The sequence below is a fragment of the Engystomops pustulosus genome, chromosome 4, assembly GCF_040894005.1.
Source record: "Engystomops pustulosus chromosome 4, aEngPut4.maternal, whole genome shotgun sequence".
NCBI lineage: Eukaryota > Metazoa > Chordata > Amphibia > Anura > Leptodactylidae > Engystomops > Engystomops pustulosus.
Genome location: NC_092414.1, coordinates 138864969 through 138883678, shown reverse-complemented (window position 1 = coordinate 138883678; position 18710 = coordinate 138864969). Strand labels below are relative to the sequence as shown.

At 40.5% G+C, this 18710-nt stretch overlaps 1 protein-coding gene across 3 annotated transcripts in view; it reads left to right on the top strand.

Annotated features, from left to right (window-relative positions):
- The window catches only part of SCAPER (S-phase cyclin A associated protein in the ER), a 163247-nt gene that overhangs the window by 103590 nt on the left and 40947 nt on the right, over positions 1-18710 (top strand). For all 3 annotated transcript variants that reach the window (XM_072147687.1, XM_072147688.1, XM_072147686.1), the window contains exons 23-24: positions 7497-7612; positions 10934-11057. In XM_072147687.1, coding sequence (XP_072003788.1) covers positions 7497-7612; positions 10934-11057 — 240 coding nt within the window. The remainder of the gene's footprint in view (positions 1-7496; positions 7613-10933; positions 11058-18710) is intronic.

Genomic DNA, 18710 nt, shown 5'->3' with positions numbered 1-18710 from the left:
ACAGATTAGGGCAGATTAGATTTCTGCCTCTTGAAGTCTGCCTCTCTATTGTATTTGAATTTTGCCTCTTCACTGTACCTTTACATTCTACCTCTCTATTTTACCTGTATTCTGCCTCTCTATTATACCTATATTCTGCGCCTCTATGATACCTGTATTCTGCCTCTCTATTATACCTGTATTGTTCCTCTCTGTTATACCTGTATTGTTTCTCTCTATTATACCTGTATTCTGCCTCTCCCTTGTACCTGTACTCTGCCTCTCCATTGCACCTGTATTCTTCCTCTCCCTTGTTTCTGTAGTCTGCCTCTCCCTTGTACCTGTATTCTGCCTCTCCCTTGTACCTGTATTCTGCCTCTCCCTTGTACCTGTACTCTGCCTCTCCATTGCACCTGTATTCTTCCTCTCCCTTGTACCTGTATTCTTCCTCTCCCTTGTATCTGTAGTCTGCCTCTCCCTTGTACCTGTATTCTGCCTCTCCATTGTACCTGTATTCTGCCTCTCCCTTGTACCTGTACTCTGCCTCTCCCTTGTACCTGTATTCTGCCTCTCCATTGTACCTGTACTCTGCCTCTCCCTTGTACCTGTATTCTGCCTCTCCCTTGTACCTGTATTCTGCCTCTCCCTTGTACCTGTATTCTGCCTCTCCCTTGTACCTGTATTCTGCCTCTCCCTTGTACCTGTATTCTGCCTCTCCCTTGTACCTGTATTATGCCTCTCCCTTGTACCTGTATTCTGCCTCTCCCTTGTACCTGTATTCTGCCTCTCCCTTGTACCTGTAGTCTGCCTCTCCCTTGTACCTGTATTCTGCCTCTCCCTTATACCTGTAGTCTGCCTCTCCATTGTATCTGTACTCTGCCTCTCCCTTGTACCTGTATTCTGCCTCTCCATTGTATCTGTAGTCTGCCTCTCCCTTGTACCTGTACTCTGCCTCTCCCTTGTACCTGTATTCTGCATCTCCATTGTACCTGTATTCTGCCTCTCCATTGTACCTGTATTCTGCCTCTCCATTGTACATGTATTCTGCCTCTCCCTTGTACCTGTATTCTGCCTCTCCCTTGTACCTGTATTCTGCCTCTCCCATGTACCTGTATTCTGCCTCTCCCTTGTACCTGTATTCTGCCTCTCCCTTGTACCTGTATTCTGCCTCTCCTTTGTACCTGTACTCTGCCTCTCCCTTGTACCTGTATTCTGACTCTCCATTGTACCTGTATTCTGCCTCTCCCTTGTACCTGTATTCTGCCTCTCCCTTGTACCTGTATTCTGCCTCTCCCTTGTACCTGTATTCTGCCTCTCCCTTGTACCTGTATTCTGCCTCTCCCTTGTACCTGTATTCTGCCTCTCCCTTGTACCTGTATTCTGCCTCTCCCTTGTACCTGTATTCTGCCTCTCCCTTGTACCTGTATTCTGCCTCTCCATTGTACCTGTATTCTGCCTCTACCTTGTACCTGTACTCTGCCTCTCCCTTGTACCTGTATTCTGCCTCTCCATTGTACCTGTATTCTGCCTCTCCATTGTACCTGTAGTCTGCCTCTCCCTTGTACCTGTACTCTGCCTCTCCCTTGTACCTGTACTCTGCCTCTCCCTTGTACCTGTATTCTGCCTCTCCCTTGTACCTGTATTCTGCCTCTCCATTGTACCTGTATTCTGCCTCTCCATTGTACCTGTATTCTGCCTCTCCATTGTACCTGTGTTCTGCCTCTCCCTTGTATCTGTGTTCTGCCTCTCCATTGTACCTGTGTTCTGCCTCTCCCTTGTACCTGTGTTCTGCCTCTCCATTGTACCTGTGTTCTGCCTCTCCATTGTACCTGTATTCTGCCTCTCCCTTATACCTGTAGTCTGCCTCTCCATTGTATCTGTACTCTGCCTCTCCCTTGTACCTGTATTCTGCCTCTCCATTGTACCTGTGTTCTGCCTCTCCATTGTACCTGTATTCTGCCTCTCCCTTATACCTGTAGTCTGCCTCTCCATTGTATCTGTACTCTGCCTCTCCCTTGTACCTGTATTCTGCCTCTCCATTGTATCTGTAGTCTGCCTCTCCCTTGTACCTGTACTCTGCCTCTCCCTTGTACCTGTATTCTGCATCTCCATTGTACCTGTATTCTGCCTCTCCATTGTACCTGTATTCTGCCTCTCCATTGTACATGTATTCTGCCTCTCCCTTGTACCTGTATTCTGCCTCTCCCTTGTACCTGTATTCTGCCTCTCCCATGTACCTGTATTCTGCCTCTCCCTTGTACCTGTATTCTGCCTCTCCCTTGTACCTGTATTCTGCCTCTCCTTTGTACCTGTACTCTGCCTCTCCCTTGTACCTGTATTCTGACTCTCCATTGTACCTGTATTCTGCCTCTCCCTTGTACCTGTATTCTGCCTCTCCCTTGTACCTGTATTCTGCCTCTCCCTTGTACCTGTATTCTGCCTCTCCCTTGTACCTGTATTCTGCCTCTCCCTTGTACCTGTATTCTGCCTCTCCCTTGTACCTGTATTCTGCCTCTCCCTTGTACCTGTATTCTGCCTCTCCCTTGTACCTGTATTCTGCCTCTCCATTGTACCTGTATTCTGCCTCTACCTTGTACCTGTACTCTGCCTCTCCCTTGTACCTGTATTCTGCCTCTCCATTGTACCTGTATTCTGCCTCTCCATTGTACCTGTAGTCTGCCTCTCCCTTGTACCTGTACTCTGCCTCTCCCTTGTACCTGTACTCTGCCTCTCCCTTGTACCTGTATTCTGCCTCTCCCTTGTACCTGTATTCTGCCTCTCCATTGTACCTGTATTCTGCCTCTCCATTGTACCTGTATTCTGCCTCTCCATTGTACCTGTGTTCTGCCTCTCCCTTGTATCTGTGTTCTGCCTCTCCATTGTACCTGTGTTCTGCCTCTCCCTTGTACCTGTGTTCTGCCTCTCCATTGTACCTGTGTTCTGCCTCTCCATTGTACCTGTATTCTGCCTCTCCATTGTATCTGTAGTCTGCCTCTCCCTTGTACCTGTATTCTGCCTCTCCCTTGTACCTGTATTCTGCCTCCCCTTTGTATAAGTATTTTTCCTCTCCATTTTATCTGCAAGTATATACAGTCTAAAGATCCATGAGTTTAACATTCAGATTACACCTTCTACTAGATTTGTGTTATATGGCTTTTTTGAGCAATCTGTACTTTTTCTTGTACTGTGTATCACAGGGGTCAGTCTTCTCATTTATCTATGGATCTAGGATGTGATAAATGTCTGATAGGAACGTTGTATGGATGGAATCACTATTACTGGTTTTCTGCCCATAAAAGGGTAAATATGTTGTAAAAAGTTGGCAGTGGCTTCAGTGGAGCATCTAATTAAAGTGAAACGGCCGCCTGGACTGTAATGAAGTTGAGGTACCGGTGCCGCCTTATTACAGAGTCATGAGGTGACCGTCTTGTTACTTCACCGTGATCCTATTAAGGAGAAATGAGACAATTTGATTTAAACATTAACACAGCGCGTATAAAACATATTGGGGTGAGATTTCCTGTAATCAAAATGACCTCTCCAAGAAATATCACAGATGCAAACATGATCCATGATGAGCCGCACCAGGTTTCTTCCCAGAATCCACCACTTCCCTTCTAGTATCCCCCATTACTAGAATGGGACAGGAGGATGCTAAAGGGATTGATGGGTATAGACACGTAGATGAACATGTACATATTGTGACGTTACTTACTTTGGTTCTCCATTTTGATGACTGGTCCTTCATACAAAAGAACCTTATATTCATTTGTAAGCAGCTGCTTTTCTGATGATTAGGAGGGAGATGTTAATAATAATAATTCCTTTATTTATATAGCACACACAGATTACACAGCACTGCACAGAGCTTGCCAAATCAGTCTCAGTCATATATAGGTAACTATGATGAGAAGCACTATCTCTGAGTAGAAAGTAGAGTTCATCCTTGAAGGACAAGTTAAGGTTGTAAGCTCCTTACGTTACCCATACAGAATGCTGTAAAATAACACTAAATGCTCCACATCATGTAGCCCTTTACATGATAAAGGTGTTTACCACAATTACATGTAAATGTAGATGCAATTTTATATCATTGTTGCAGTTACTTGCTGAGCATCCTGACATTTATGGTCCTCAGACAGTCAGCATATGGTTCATATAGACATGTACTGTTTTGGTAAAAATAAATGTGTACATGGTCTTACCTTTCCATCACTTATAAGGAAAGCAGGGCTGTCCATGTTAGATTTCAGCAGTTGGATCTTAAGATAAACTGCCTTAAAGGGAATCTGTCAGCAGCCCCCCCCCCCCCCCCCTTCCTCACAAAGTATAAGCAAGATCATGGCCTTCTAGCTCTCATGTTCCTGCATGTTTCATTCACGGCTTCACCTTGAAGCTACATAATTCTTGGTGCAGTCTTTAAGAGGTACTGCAGTCACCAAGGAGGGAAGTGGATGTAGGGAATCATACCTCCTGCCTGTTTGACTATTGTACATCATAGGCACCAAGTGGTCATCAAACTTTTTGTCTGCTATAATAATGCATGGCTGGCTCGTCCCTTACTCAGGCAGCAGGAGGCATGAGAAGACTGTACTAGAAACCATGTAGCTACAGGACACAACATGCAGATACAGAGAAGTTAGTGGGCCATGTCCTTGTTATGTAGTAAGAGGATGGCTGGAGCTTACAATGGGCCTCATTCACCTCGACTGTTAAAAGTGAGCTATTGTAACTAGTCACAGTGCTTCATTTTTGAGGACGGAAAGGAAAATACCAGTCATTTGCACTCTTAAAATGCGTTACTCTGGTTCAATTATTACTTGTGTATTTTTTATATGTAACCATTACATTAGTTCATTTTGTAGCAGCAAGGAAAAGCTAATAATAAAGGCTAGAAAAATGTAGTGTAATGTAATTTAAGCTAGATCTATGTTTGTGACATTTGCAAAAATATTTCAATTTCTTGGTTGAAGTTGATGGACCGTATAAACTATGTAATTGGTATCCCTTTAATGCTCGTGACCCTACCATCTACACTGTACAATACTAAATCTTTATATTACGCCACCGTATCCCTTTTGTTTTAACCCTTATAGTCTTGCATTCTTGTCCAGACCAAACAAGGTCAGCATCTGTATGGGGCCTGTCCGCTCTACCCTGCTCTGCATGGATTTCTTCCAGGTTCTTCAGTTTCCGCCCACACTGCAGAATCATACTGGTGGTTTATCTGGCTTCCTTTAAGGTTGACCCTTGTGTGTATGCTTGTCTGAGATGGGGAAATTAGATTATGAACCTCACTAGAACAAGGATGTGATGTGAATTATGACAATATCTCTGCAGCGACGCAGGAAATGTTGGCACTATAAATGTTGCGGGAATGAAATATAAAATGTATATCTCTCTCCGATCTTTATTAACATCATGTATAGCACGTTGTGTTAGCAGCAGTGTTAGAAAGTCATCTTTTCTATCGTCCAGCATGCTCTTGTTCCCTTAATCAAGGGTTAAATAGTCCAATCCCTTCTGTTCTCAGTAAGTCAAGTACAAAGCTGTCCTGACCCCTCACCCAGGGAAAACCCCCTCCATGTCAACAGCTGTTGTTCTTTTCATTAGCTGAGGTAATTGTAACTTGTAGTCAAAATTGGAAGGATCCCCATGCAGTGTAATTCAGGTCGTCCCCTGTTATCCCCCTTCTGGCTGTGTTACTGGAAGGCAGCCGCTAAGCTTATTAGTCTGCTGTCAGTCACACTGCCAGCCCTGGAGACTGAGGACCTTTTAGCTGTTTAAACAGGTCTCTGGGGCTGCCACACACAGAGGAGATTCCAGGACATAGCAGATCACTGAGCGCCACAAGCATAAGTGTGTGCCTAGTATCTCCTGCCTAGAATTTCAGCATCTAGATGTCTGTAGTGTATTTAATAGAAGAATTTGGCTGATTCAAAAACATTGCTACTAGACCTCCTGCACACAATCATATTTTTTCTTTGGCCACAAGCTACAGGTCACTAGGCCATTTTGTGTATTTTTCCAGAGACTGAGCTGTATGGCTGCAAACATGGGCCGCATGTCACTCGTCTTCTGTGGATCTGCAAAACTAACGTAAGGCTGGCAGTATGCTCTAGGTCAGCATACTCTCCCCACCCCTTGAAGGGTATTTGAAGTGATCTGCAAAACGGATGACACGCAGCCCCATAAACTTCTATGGGACTGGCAGAGCCACAAGCACGGCCAAGAGGATCTGCTCTGAGTTATTTCTCAGAGGCACTAGGCTCATACACAGGGATGCGGAAGCCGTGCAACAGGGCTTAGATGGTGGTTTATATATTTATGTAAAATAAGTTTGAATGGATATTCCCATATTTAAATGGAGTGGGATATTTCTTGAATATACCATCACTTTATGACCATGGGGTCCAAAGTCATAAACTGCACAAATGTAGCAGTGCATCCCTTTGCCTGCTATGGGGCATCCTAAGTTACCTGGCTGTGTAGAAAAACGCATCTGGCTTCATTCATATGAAAGATGATGTCTGCAGTTCCCTGTACAACTGGTTGCCGAGATCCTATTTTACATGAAAAAAAACGGGAAGAGCATGATATACCAAATCAGCAATATGGCTTGTATATGATCAGAGGAGGTTCTCAGAAGTCAACCACCCACCGATCATAGTAAGATGACATATCAATTTACAAGTCATTTATTGGTATAAAAAACTGTGTGAAACCCTAAAATATCATACAATTCCTGTCTCCTTCACTCTTTATCTGCTGAAAATCCATTTCGAAGGCTGAAAATGTGTCCCTGTGATCTCTATATTAGAAAGATTCATGGCTTGTTACACTGTAAAGAACCCTGCAGTTGTGTCAGTAAATATGGTATTTTCAATCTTTTCAGAATAGCTATTCAGTCATTGCCTTACAGGAAGAGTAAACCTGTCAGATTTGAATATGCATTGTATTAGAAAGACCATAGATTATTGTTTTTATTTGTGCTTGTGGGAGGTTTTATCTCATGAATGTCTGCTGACCTTACTATAGCCAAATGAAAATGTACTCTACTAAAAGATGGGTAAGGGTTTCCAAATGGATACAGAACCAAACAAGGAGCAAATATTTAGCTGGCACAGTAACGTAGATAAACTAATGGATGGGGCAGCAGTCTTATACTACTCCACATTTATCATCCAGCACACAAGACGGTCAAGTCCTTAGACCTCTTACACTGGTCTAATATGCAATTTCATATTTATTTGAGGCTTCTGTCTGTTTTTGGAGAACACGAACAAGAATGTTTAGCAAGGAAAGGGTTAGAGGAAGAGATTCTGTGGAGAAATAAGCACTTTTCTAAAAGATATATTTATAATGTTCTTCTTGTCACAAGTACATTTCTTGATACAATATATGTGGATTGTACATAGCAATTCATAAACTGTAAATATTGTAACTTCATTTTTATTTCTTTGTCTCTTTTAGTTTGTATTACTGGATTAAGTGTGCTTATTCTTTTTTCTTTAAAGAATGCCTCTGACCAGATATCGTTTCGGGCTGCTGGTGGACTATCCGTTTTGGAACAGATCCTGCAAACCGTGACACCTCCAAGTAACTCCACCACATCCCCCCGTGTCCCATTAAAGTAAGAGTTCATTGTTTTCATACGTAATAGATGACAGGAGCATACATGTAATTTTATAATAAAAAAAAGGTAAAAGAAAAGAACTATATAGGATTTTTTTCACTTCACTGCTCCTCCAAGCTTTATCTTTAAAAAAATTTGACACTAACATTAAAAGACATTGTTAACAAGTTACAATAGCTTTTAGATTTCCATCTCTGTTTTCCATGAGGTGTAGCTGTCTATTAAATTTATCCACCAGTATTTAATCAAGTAACCAAACAACCTTCAATATCATGTTTATTTCATGGCCCAGAAAGGTAACAGCATCCTGAGAATCAATGTTGTGAGATGTAAATTAGTTGCATAAACTCGAGGGGGTCAGAGAGGTTGGCACTGAAGTCAAGCTTTCACCACCTCATGATGCCCTCTCTGCTGTGATTGACATTCACAAGGCTTCAGAAGAGCCTGTTAGTGGTGATCCTGGACATAAGAGCGTCAGGTACAGCAGAGAAGATGTTCTGTGGTGGAGAGAGCTTGAGGTTTGGGGGGATACTGTTCAGTTAGGAGCACTAGCCCCCAACCACCCTCGGGAAACCTTCCATCATCAGCCTTCTCCTCCTCTCTCCATGTCACAGCATCCACCCGCCCCTGGCTCGTCTGTAAGTTGGGTGTTCTTAAGAAGGGGACCGCCTGTACTATATTTACCACACATGACCACATACTTGCTCAGCATATAGTGTCATATATAGGATTGTTTGACTTCGACATTTGACTCTGCAAATTAGTATATCAGACATCAACTACAATGGAAGTTATATTGTACATATGATTAGATACACTGTTAGTTCTATTTGAATATCAATATCTATTATCTATACATCTATATCTATTATAAATGAAGTTTATGATTGGGGGTCTCAGTGGTGAGACCCCTGCAAATCACGAAAACAGAGTGCCGCACTCGGCAATTTCCATCAGCTCCATAGAGATTAATGGAGGAGAACGGTCATGTGCGGCCATCTGCTCCATTAGTCTGACGGAGCGACGAGGGGTCTGTGCCATGAAAAAAATTAGCTTTCTCCGAAATGCATGGGCTGAAGTCAATTCACTATGTTTTTTGTAACCTGATACAATGATATTATCCCAACTGAATAAAAGTATGGAAAGTTTTTTATTAATTTCCGTGGTGGTCGTGATCTTTTGGAAGCCTGGACTACATCTTTTTCTATAATCAAAAAAAAGCAAATAAAATATGTTTTTATTTTTGATCAAAATATTGATGATATATTCACTTCAAATACATTTAGAATCGCTATATGTATATAAAAATAAATAAGATGAGAAATTTTTTTCACTCTTGTTCCAAAAACCCTTTCAGAAACAACAAGATTTTTACCATTAATCCCTTTCGTAACATTTCTTAAAATGCTTCATTGACTGTGCGTTTTTAGTAAATTTTTGTACGAATTGGTTTAAGGGCCCTAACTTTTATTTCTTGTGCAATACCTTCAAAATTGCGCAGTTTTTTTCATGACACATAGGGCTAGTTAAAAATTAAGAACTGTTAAAGGAACTTTTTTTATATATAAAATGTACAGTCAAACAGGGTGACTATGGCAATGTTTTTATAGCGTAGAAAGGGATTTTTTTTTTTTTTAATAGGGAAACATTAATGTTTATTTCTAAATATTTATTAATATTGTGTATGTGTGTTTTGTTTTTTTACATTTCCTGTTCCCCATGAAGTCATAAAGGACCCGTAGGGTCATTTTTTTAACTTTCTTTTTTATTTCTTATATTTAATTTCTATAAAAACTTGTGAGAGCCCCAGTTATATGGGAAAACAACCCCCTGTGTGGGCAAATGTCTGGGGCAGAGCTGAAGGTGTGGACAGGCTTAGATTATTATTGGAGCTCCTAATCCAGGCCTCTCCATTCTCCTCTTTCTTTCAACTCTATTAGTGGGCAATACAGTTGAAAGTTGTGTCAGGGACCACAAGTAGGGAGCAATAAATAATAGTAAGGTACTGCTTAAACTACTGTGTTAGCACTAAAAGATAAATAAGTTGATTTTGGTTTTGCCATCACTGCACCATAGTATCTTAGCTATGGATGGATTTCCTACACCCTAACAAGTCATATATGATTTTTTTTAAGGATTGATTTATGGGTGTACATTTCTAATACATGATGAGTGTGATCTCTGTATTTTATGTCTGGGACAGATGGTGAACTGGCTGCTGTGGCAGATGGAAAGGAGGAGTCAGCTCCTAGGTCATGCACCTCTCCACTATTTTGACTTTCTGTTAGCCTGATAACACCAAATGGAATACTTTACCCTGGAAGTTTCTTTCTCACAGAATTCCAATATTTTTATATTATTATTTAAGTATATTTCGGTAATTTAGATTGCACATCTTATTTCTTGCATATGTGTCTCCCCAGCTGCAATGCTGGTGCTTTACATTTTTGAACAATTACAAAGAAGATATTTTCTATAAATAAATGGATCTATATTTTAGGATTGATATTGATGGATATTTTGTATTACTTATAGTAGAAGATTTTATATTACATTTCATTTTATTATATTACATTAATTACATTTTTATATTTGAGCTTGGTTAATTTTGCGAATACCCTGTTCCAGAAGATATTTTGTAAGATGCATTCATAAAATAATTTTAAACTACATTTTATCCTCCTACTTACATACATTTAATATGAAGCATAAGAGATTTATACCCTTTCAGAAAGGATAAGGGTGGATATTCTGCCTTTAACGCAATATTATATTACAGCTTACAGCTCTTTATTCCTTGAATTTTGTAATATCCACCAATTTGTGGAATAACACATACACACATAGTAATTTGGACCACAAGGCTTACTCTTTTTACCTAATACAGGCAGTCCCCTACTTAAGGACACTCAACTTACAGACAACCCTTAGTTAAAGACATACCCTCTGCCCACTGTGACCTCTGTTGAAGCTCTCTGGATGCTTTACTATAGTGATCAGCTGTAATGTGTCTGTAATGAAGCTTTATTGATAATCCTTGGTCGAATTACAGTAAAAAATGTTGAAACTCCAATGGTCATTGGGGAAATTTTTTTTTTTTGTCTGGATCTACAATAATAAAATATAAAGTTTCGACTTACATACAAATTCAATTAAAGAACAAACCTGTGGAACCTATCCTGTACGTAACCCGGTGACTGCAAGTACAAGCAATGGAGCACGCTCTCTACTTAAACAACCATTGACTGTCTCAACCGTACCGAGTATGGATAATGATGAAATATGTTTGACTCTAATATCTGTTTCCTCTTGTTGCAGGTCCGTTTGCAATGCTGTGAATATCTACATACTGACCTGCAGTAACTGTCTAGAGAATAGCACTTATGTCCTTATGAGCAGTAAAATCACATTCCTTCTAGAGCTCCTTATACAGCAGTTGTCGGTATGTTGGCTCTTATCATTGTCAGATTTAAGTTTGTTATAAAACCATGTAGAGGGTTGTTATAAATGTGCCAGGCGTTTGCTTCATTGTTTTCTGCCATTGTTATTATTCAGCTTGACACTGATAATATCTTAATAGTGGCACACATGGCCCAAATATTTATTCCCAGTTGCCTTCTTTTGTGCTGTAGTAACACTCTCATCCAAGACTGATAACATATACACATTTTCCTACTTTATTTTCCAAAAATTCAAAGGTCATATACAGCAATACATGTAAAAAGCAAAGCCGAAGACATGTAGCAATAAACACCCACCATTCACCCTCAACCGGTCAAACCATACCCCAAAACAGGATCCCCGTCCAGCAAACTTAGCCCTCAATGTTCACCGTCTGGTCTCCAAAAACCTGATCAATCAGTCCTTTGCTTCTCTCAATTCCTCACATACCCCTATTTCATATACACCTTCATATCCATCTGGTACAATTCAGCACAATACAGCACACAGTACAGTACAATACAGCACTCTGACCATATCCCCCTATGCCAGTGGTGGTGAACCTATGGCACTGGTGCCAGAGGTGGCACTCAGAGCCCTCTCTGTGGGCACCCAAGCCATCAATCCAGCACATCCAGCTATTTTGGTTGCTTGTGACTGCAGGAAGAAGGAAAGCATGTGGAAGGGGGCGGATTCATTGCTGGCCTGTTGTCTCTTTCTGTACAGGGGGACCCTGGAGAGAAGCCAAATTTGCCCTTCTTGGGTCAACTGTATTGTTATCCTCAAGAGGCCAATACAAGTGAAAGTTGTGGTAGAACATGTAGCAATAAATTACTACTTAAATTGCTTTGTGGCGAAAAATAAGTGGGTTTTGGTTGTAGTGTGGGCACTCAGTCTCTAAAAGGTTTGCCATCACTGCCTTATGCCCACGGCAGCATCAAGCCAGTGCCTAACAATGCATTGCCTGGCATGAAATAAAAGTTTTGCTACCACCAAACATTCACCCTTTCCAAACCATTCAAACAACTCAGTAGATGTCAGTTTTTTCAGACCCTTCTGATGTTAGTGACCTATCCTGATGAGCAGATAAAAAATAGAGAAAATATAGAGAATATTTCTTTAAGCATGGAAAGTCAGTAGCTGTATTTATCTGTCTGTGGACAGATACTCTTCCCCCTGCTCATTGCACCCCATATGCTAAGAGACTCCCTGGCCCACCTTTAACTTAAAGTTACGGTATGTTACATCTAATGCCTATTGCCCTTACTAACTGCCCTGACTATGACACTTATTCTCTGTACTTTGGGCTGCAGTGGTTGGTATTGTTATTTAATCTCTTTTCTACATACTTTTTCAGTCTCCCTAGTTGGTTCTGTATGTGATATTTAATTATCCTACAACATTTGTTTCTACCTTCTAAATACATTTAAGCAACCATAAAGCTTTTTCTTCTTGTATTACTATTTTAAATCGTTCAATGAACAAACAGTTGTGAAATAATTTTTTTGCGAAGCCAGCCTCTCAGCAGCTAAAAAACACATTTAATATTTAATTAAAAATTTCATTTCTAATTCATCACTACTCAGAATTGTATGATAGTTAGACACTAAGACTTTGGTGTGCAAATCTGTCCTGGAGCCAAGTCGTTTGGTAATTGAAAATCTATGTATGTGAGCTAAATAATTCACACAACTTCTTTTGAATCAGACAGAAATTTGATTGTTTAGGGACATTTAATGGGATCTGTTGTTTGCTTGTCTGTGAAACATTCATTACTTACAATACCTTAAATGTTGCAGTGCAATATCTGTCATTACATTCTTCAATCCCTCAGTTCATCCATCCGTATGTGTAGGTTATATACGAAGAACTGAAAAAGTACAATTAAAGGACAGCAAGCAGTCAATGAACTGTAATAGTGACCTTTCTAAAGCTGCATGTGATGTTGAAGAAATAGAAGTCAAAAACATTAATTTACCGTAATCTTTTTCTTCTCAAGATCTGCTCTTGGACAACAATCCTGAAATTCTCTTTTCCATTACTTTGGAAGTCCATAAATTGAGGTTTTGTCTCATATTATCACATAGTTGTGAGCCTAAAGCCTTTTTCCTAATTATGTAGGAGGTTCAGATGCTTACAATATAGCTTTTTTGTTGTCTTTAATTTGGTTTAGAAATGCTGGTACAAAATACTGGGGGACATGTATCACTCCTATTGCTTTCTTTTTCTTTTTCTTTTTGTGTAACATTTTAGGTGTAGAATCAAGCAAGCAAGACTTTTGGGTTCTGAAATTGTCACATTCTTGTGCCTGATAAGTCCCAAAACAGAGCATGCTAGACCCAGACTTACTTTTGGGAGCTACTATTTGGGACTAAAAAGTCGCAAACGTAAAACTAAACATCACATGCATCACAAAGGGGAAAAACTTAAGATGCATTGCAATGATTAAGTAGGCCAACTTCAGGAAACTTTAAAAAGTGGCAACCGAAAAAGTATGATACATGTGCCACCCTGACTTGTAATAGTGTCCTTATTATTTATACAATGTATCCATTCAAAACTGGTTCAGCCACTTTTCTTTCATTAGCAGTAAATTTATCATTACAAAACATTGAAGTGATGTATATATAAAGACAGCCAAAACTGTTCAAAATTACTTAACCTCTTAAGGACCAAGCCCAATTTTTTTAATCTGTCACTATAAGTGGTTATAACCTTCAAATGCTTTAATATATCCAGGTAGTTTTAAGGTTGTTTTCTCATCACACATAGTACTTCAAATTAGTAGAAATATTTGGATGATATCTTTTACGTTTAATGATGAAAAAAAATTAAATTTGCCAAAAATTTAGAAAAATTCTCAATTTTCAAAGTTCTAAATTCTTTGCTTTTCAAGTAGATAGTCATAGCACCCAAATAACTTTATGTAACTTTAAATAACATATGCCCTCTTTATGTCCTTTTTATGCATCCTTGGAATTGTAGGTGCAATATTTCATATTTTTATGGAAATCGCAAAAACCTATATTTACAGGCATCTGCTTAGTTTTCAGGTGACTTTGAAAGGCCTAATAATAGTAAAACCACATAAATTACCCCACTATAGAAACTACCCCCCTCAATCTATGAGAAACCAACTTTAAGAAGTTTGTTAACTCTTTAAGTGTTTTACAGGAGTAATAACAAAATGGAGGTGAAATAGATTTTTGGACAATAAATTCATTTTGGCCCAAAATGTAAAATTTACAACGGATTAAATGTCAAAAAGCTCCACAAAGTTTAATACCCAATTTCTCCAGAGTATGTTGACACCCCATATGTGTTGATAAACTGCTGTATGGGCACCTAGGCTGGCATAGAAGGGAAGGAGCACCATTCAGAGCAGGGTTGCATTGTCACATTTTACAGGCTATAACATGTTTATTTTTTTGTAACTTGGACATATGGGGGTTTATTATTTCTGCAATAAACCTTTTCAGGTGAATCATTTAGAGTATTCAATAGCTAATTGATGAGATTTTATTAACTTTTTTGGTGAGGATAAGAATCATTAATTCTCGTTTAGGGTTTTTAGTTTTTTATTTGTTCACTGTATCATAAAAATAATGTTATCTTTATTCACCACGAGTACGACAATACCCCTTTTATATAGCTTTTTTATGGTTGCCTTGTTTTGCAGCATACAGAACTAATTTGTGCTTGTTTTTGCATTGACGTGTTCTAAAAGGCTTAACATTTTTATTTTTTTATATACGGAGCTGTTTAGGGCTTTTTTTCCGTTTTTTTCGTAAATGTTACTTTTTGATCAATTTTTATCAACCTTTAGAGGTTGGTTCTGAAAATATGATAATGTTTTTTTTTCACTTACAATTTTATATTATTTTACGGGTTGTTGGGGACATGGTGATACCCACTATGTAGTGTTTTGTGCTGATTTTTCCCTTTTTAATGTAAAATTTGATTTTTATATGTGATTGGACATTAGGGGGTCTTTATTTATTTATCATTTATTTTTAAACTTTTTTTTTTTTTTACTTTTTCACTTACTCTCAGTGTGGAACATGAAAATGCTGAAAGCAGGCTAACAGGCACTCGCTGCCTGCAACCCTGGGGACCTTCATAGGCCCCCAGGGCTGCCATGGAAGCACCAGGTTAGTACCCGGCACTGCTCCATAAGCGCCGCGGTCACTATGATTAGTGATCACTATGATGCCGTGATCCCAGCTGTTACTGCGGCAGCCCGACTATCACATATAGCCAAGCTCCCACTGCAATCGCAGTTGCTCTGCTACTGAGCCCGGGTGATCACCGAGACGTACATGTATGTCGGGATGTGCCAACAGACGGCATTTCCCAACGTACATGTACTACCAAATGTGCAAAGGGTTAAGGAAGTTATTATACTCCTCACACCAGTAATTCCTGCTGGTAAAGGGTTAAAAGCCCTCCCCATATCATCTAAAATTATCTGCTACTATTATACACTCACCGGCCACTTTATTAGGTACACCTGTCCAACTGCTCGTTAACACTTAATTTCTAATCAGCCAATCACATGGCGGCAACTCAGTGCATTTAGGCATGTAGACATGGTCAAGACAATCTCCTGCAGTTCAAACCGAGCATCAGTATGGGGAAGAAAGGTGATTTGACTGCCTTTGAACGTGGCATGGTTGTTGGTGCCAGAAGGGCTGGTCTGAGTATTTCAGAAACTGCTGATCTACTGGGATTTTCACGCACAACCATCTCTAGGGTTTACAGAGAATGGTCCGAAAAAGAAAAAACATCCAGTGAGTGGCAGTTCTGTGGGCGGAAATACCTTGTTGATGCCAGAGGTCAGAGGAGAATGGGCAGACTGGTTCGAGCTGATAGAAAGGCAACAGTGACTCAAATCGCCACCCGTTACAACCAAGGTAGGCAGAAGAGCATCTCTGAACGCACAGTACGTCGAACTTTGAGGCAGATGGGCTACAGCAGCAGAAGACCACACCGGGTGCCACTCCTTCCAGCTAAGAACAGGAAACTGAGGCTACAATTTGCACAAGCTCATCGAAATTGGACAGTAGAAGATTGGAAAAACGTTGCCTTGTCTGATGAGTCTCGATTTCTGCTGCGACATTCGGATGGTAGGGTCAGAATTTGGCGTCAACAACATGAAAGCATGGATCCATCCTGCCTTGTATCAACGGTTCAGGCTGGTGGTGGTGTCATGGTGTGGGGAATATTTTCTTGGCACTTTTTGGGCCCCTTGGTACCAATTGAGCATCGTTGCAACACCACAGCCTACCTGAGTATTGTTGCTGACCATGTCCATCCCTTTATGACCACAATGTACCCAACATCTGATGGCTACTTTCAGCAGCATAATGCGCCATCAGACTGGTTTCTTGAACATGACAATGAGTTCACTGTACTCAAATGGCCTCCACAGTCACCAGATCTCAATCCAATAGAGCAGCGATGGCGAACCTATGGCACGCGAAGCCGTTTCTGTTGGCACGTGTACCGTCGCCGGTAAGTCTCTGCCCGCTGCCTGTAAAAATTTGTCTATGCGAGCGGCGCTCCATAGACAGTACCGCAGAGTTTTTGCGCATGCGCGGTAACTTGGGAAGCGCTGAAAGTTTCAGTCGCTCCCATAGAAACCGCACATGCGCAGTAATTATCCCGGGCCGGTCCGCACTGCTCTGCTCCCTCTGTCCCGTTCCGTAGCCCCCCTCTCTACCGCTCCGTAGCCCCCCTCTCTACCGCTCCGTAGCCCCCCTCTCTACCGCTCCGTAGCCTCCCTCTCCTCCGCTCCGTAGCCCCCCTCTCTTCCACTCCGTAGCCCCCCTCTCTTCCGCTCCATGGCCTCCCTCTCCTCCGCTCCGTAGCCCCCCTCTCCTCCGCTCCAGGTGGGAGTGGAGAATGCATAACCTGCATGCATTCCTGGAGAACCTTCCTGTAGAATAAAAGAAAATAAAGTAAGTTTATCTGTGTATATGTATGTAATGTGTATATGTATGTAATGAGTATATGTATGTAATGAGTACCGGTATATGTATGTGTATATGTATGTAATGTGTATATGTATGTAATGAGTATATGTATGTGTATATGTATGTAATGAGTATATGTATGTGTATATGTATGTAATGAGTATATGTATGTAATGAGTATATGTATGTGTATATGTATGTAATGAGTATATGTATGTAATGAGTATATGTATGTGTATATGTATGTAATGAGTATATGTATATGTATGTAATGGGTATATGTATGTAATGAGTATATGTAGGTGTTTATATGTGTATACATTTATATATTATATATATATATATATATATATATATATATATATATATATATATTCTGTATGCATTTTATACTACATGGCTGCATTCTGTATGCATTTTATACTATATTACGTATATGGGGGGGGGCTTCTCTCTATGGCTCGTTTTCTCAATTAAAACATTGTTATTCTAGTTAAATTTTTGTGTTGGCACTTCACTTCAAGTCAGAAGGGTTTGGGTTGCATTTTGGGCACTCGGCCTCTAAAAGGTTCGCCATCACTGCAATAGAGCATCTTTGGGATGTGGTGGAACGGGAGATTCGCATCATGGATGTGCAGCCGACAAATCTGCGGCAACTGTGTGATGCCATCATGTCAATATGGACCAAAATCTCTGAGGAATGCTTCCAGCACCTTGTTGAATCTATACCACGAAGAATTGAGGCAGTTCTGAAGGCAAAAGGGGGTCCAACCCGTTACTAGCATGGTGTACCTAATAAAGTGGCCGGTGAGTGTAGATTATAGAAGAGTCAAATTCTACAGAGAAGAGTCATGCTTTCTTTAGGCTGCTAGTGAACTCTGCCTCCTTTTGATTAACAGCACGGTGTCTCTTCAGATCTCAGCCTCAGCAGACAGGAAGTCCTCTCCCTATCATTTTCCTGTCCCTCTCACTGCGTGGTGTATATAGTAGTGAACACTGTGTAGGAATCTTGTTATTATTTCAAGCACCCTGGGATGTACGGAGCCAAGCAGTGATGAGTGGGGACAACATACCAAAAGGCAGAAAAGGTTTGGGGAATGATTTTACTGTGAGAGGAGGTAGATTTAAGCTTGGACCTCTGCACCTAACTTTTCAACAAAAGCCCAGTGGGGGATTGAGTAAGGTTTATGTTGCCTGTTTTTGATGACTAGTCCCCTTTTAAGACTGGCGAGCAGCCCATTGAAATGGGTCTGCATGTTGGCCATTCCTATAGACTGCACACAGTGCACAGGATGGTAATCCTTGCATCATGCAGAATTACGATGCAAGGACTCCATGTCTGCCATCCAATGTGCAGAGACAGCATTGAATTCACAGTAGGGAGTCATTGTATTATATTTCTATATTTCTATATAATGAAAGGACTCCCATCCAGTTTGCAGTCCGCAGGATCGGGCCACCAGACTGGTCTGTTTCCTCAGGCTGTACACGCTCATGTTCAGTCGGCCTTTTATATGCGTCCTAACTGCAGGGTGCATTGATAAAATAGGTAGATGTACTGATGGTTTTCATGAAGGGGTTAAAATCTTTTTGGTTATGGCTACATTGCTGAGCCGGTCAAGTATAAAAATACATCAATAGCTTTTGTTTGATGACATAATCTTTGTCCAATATATATA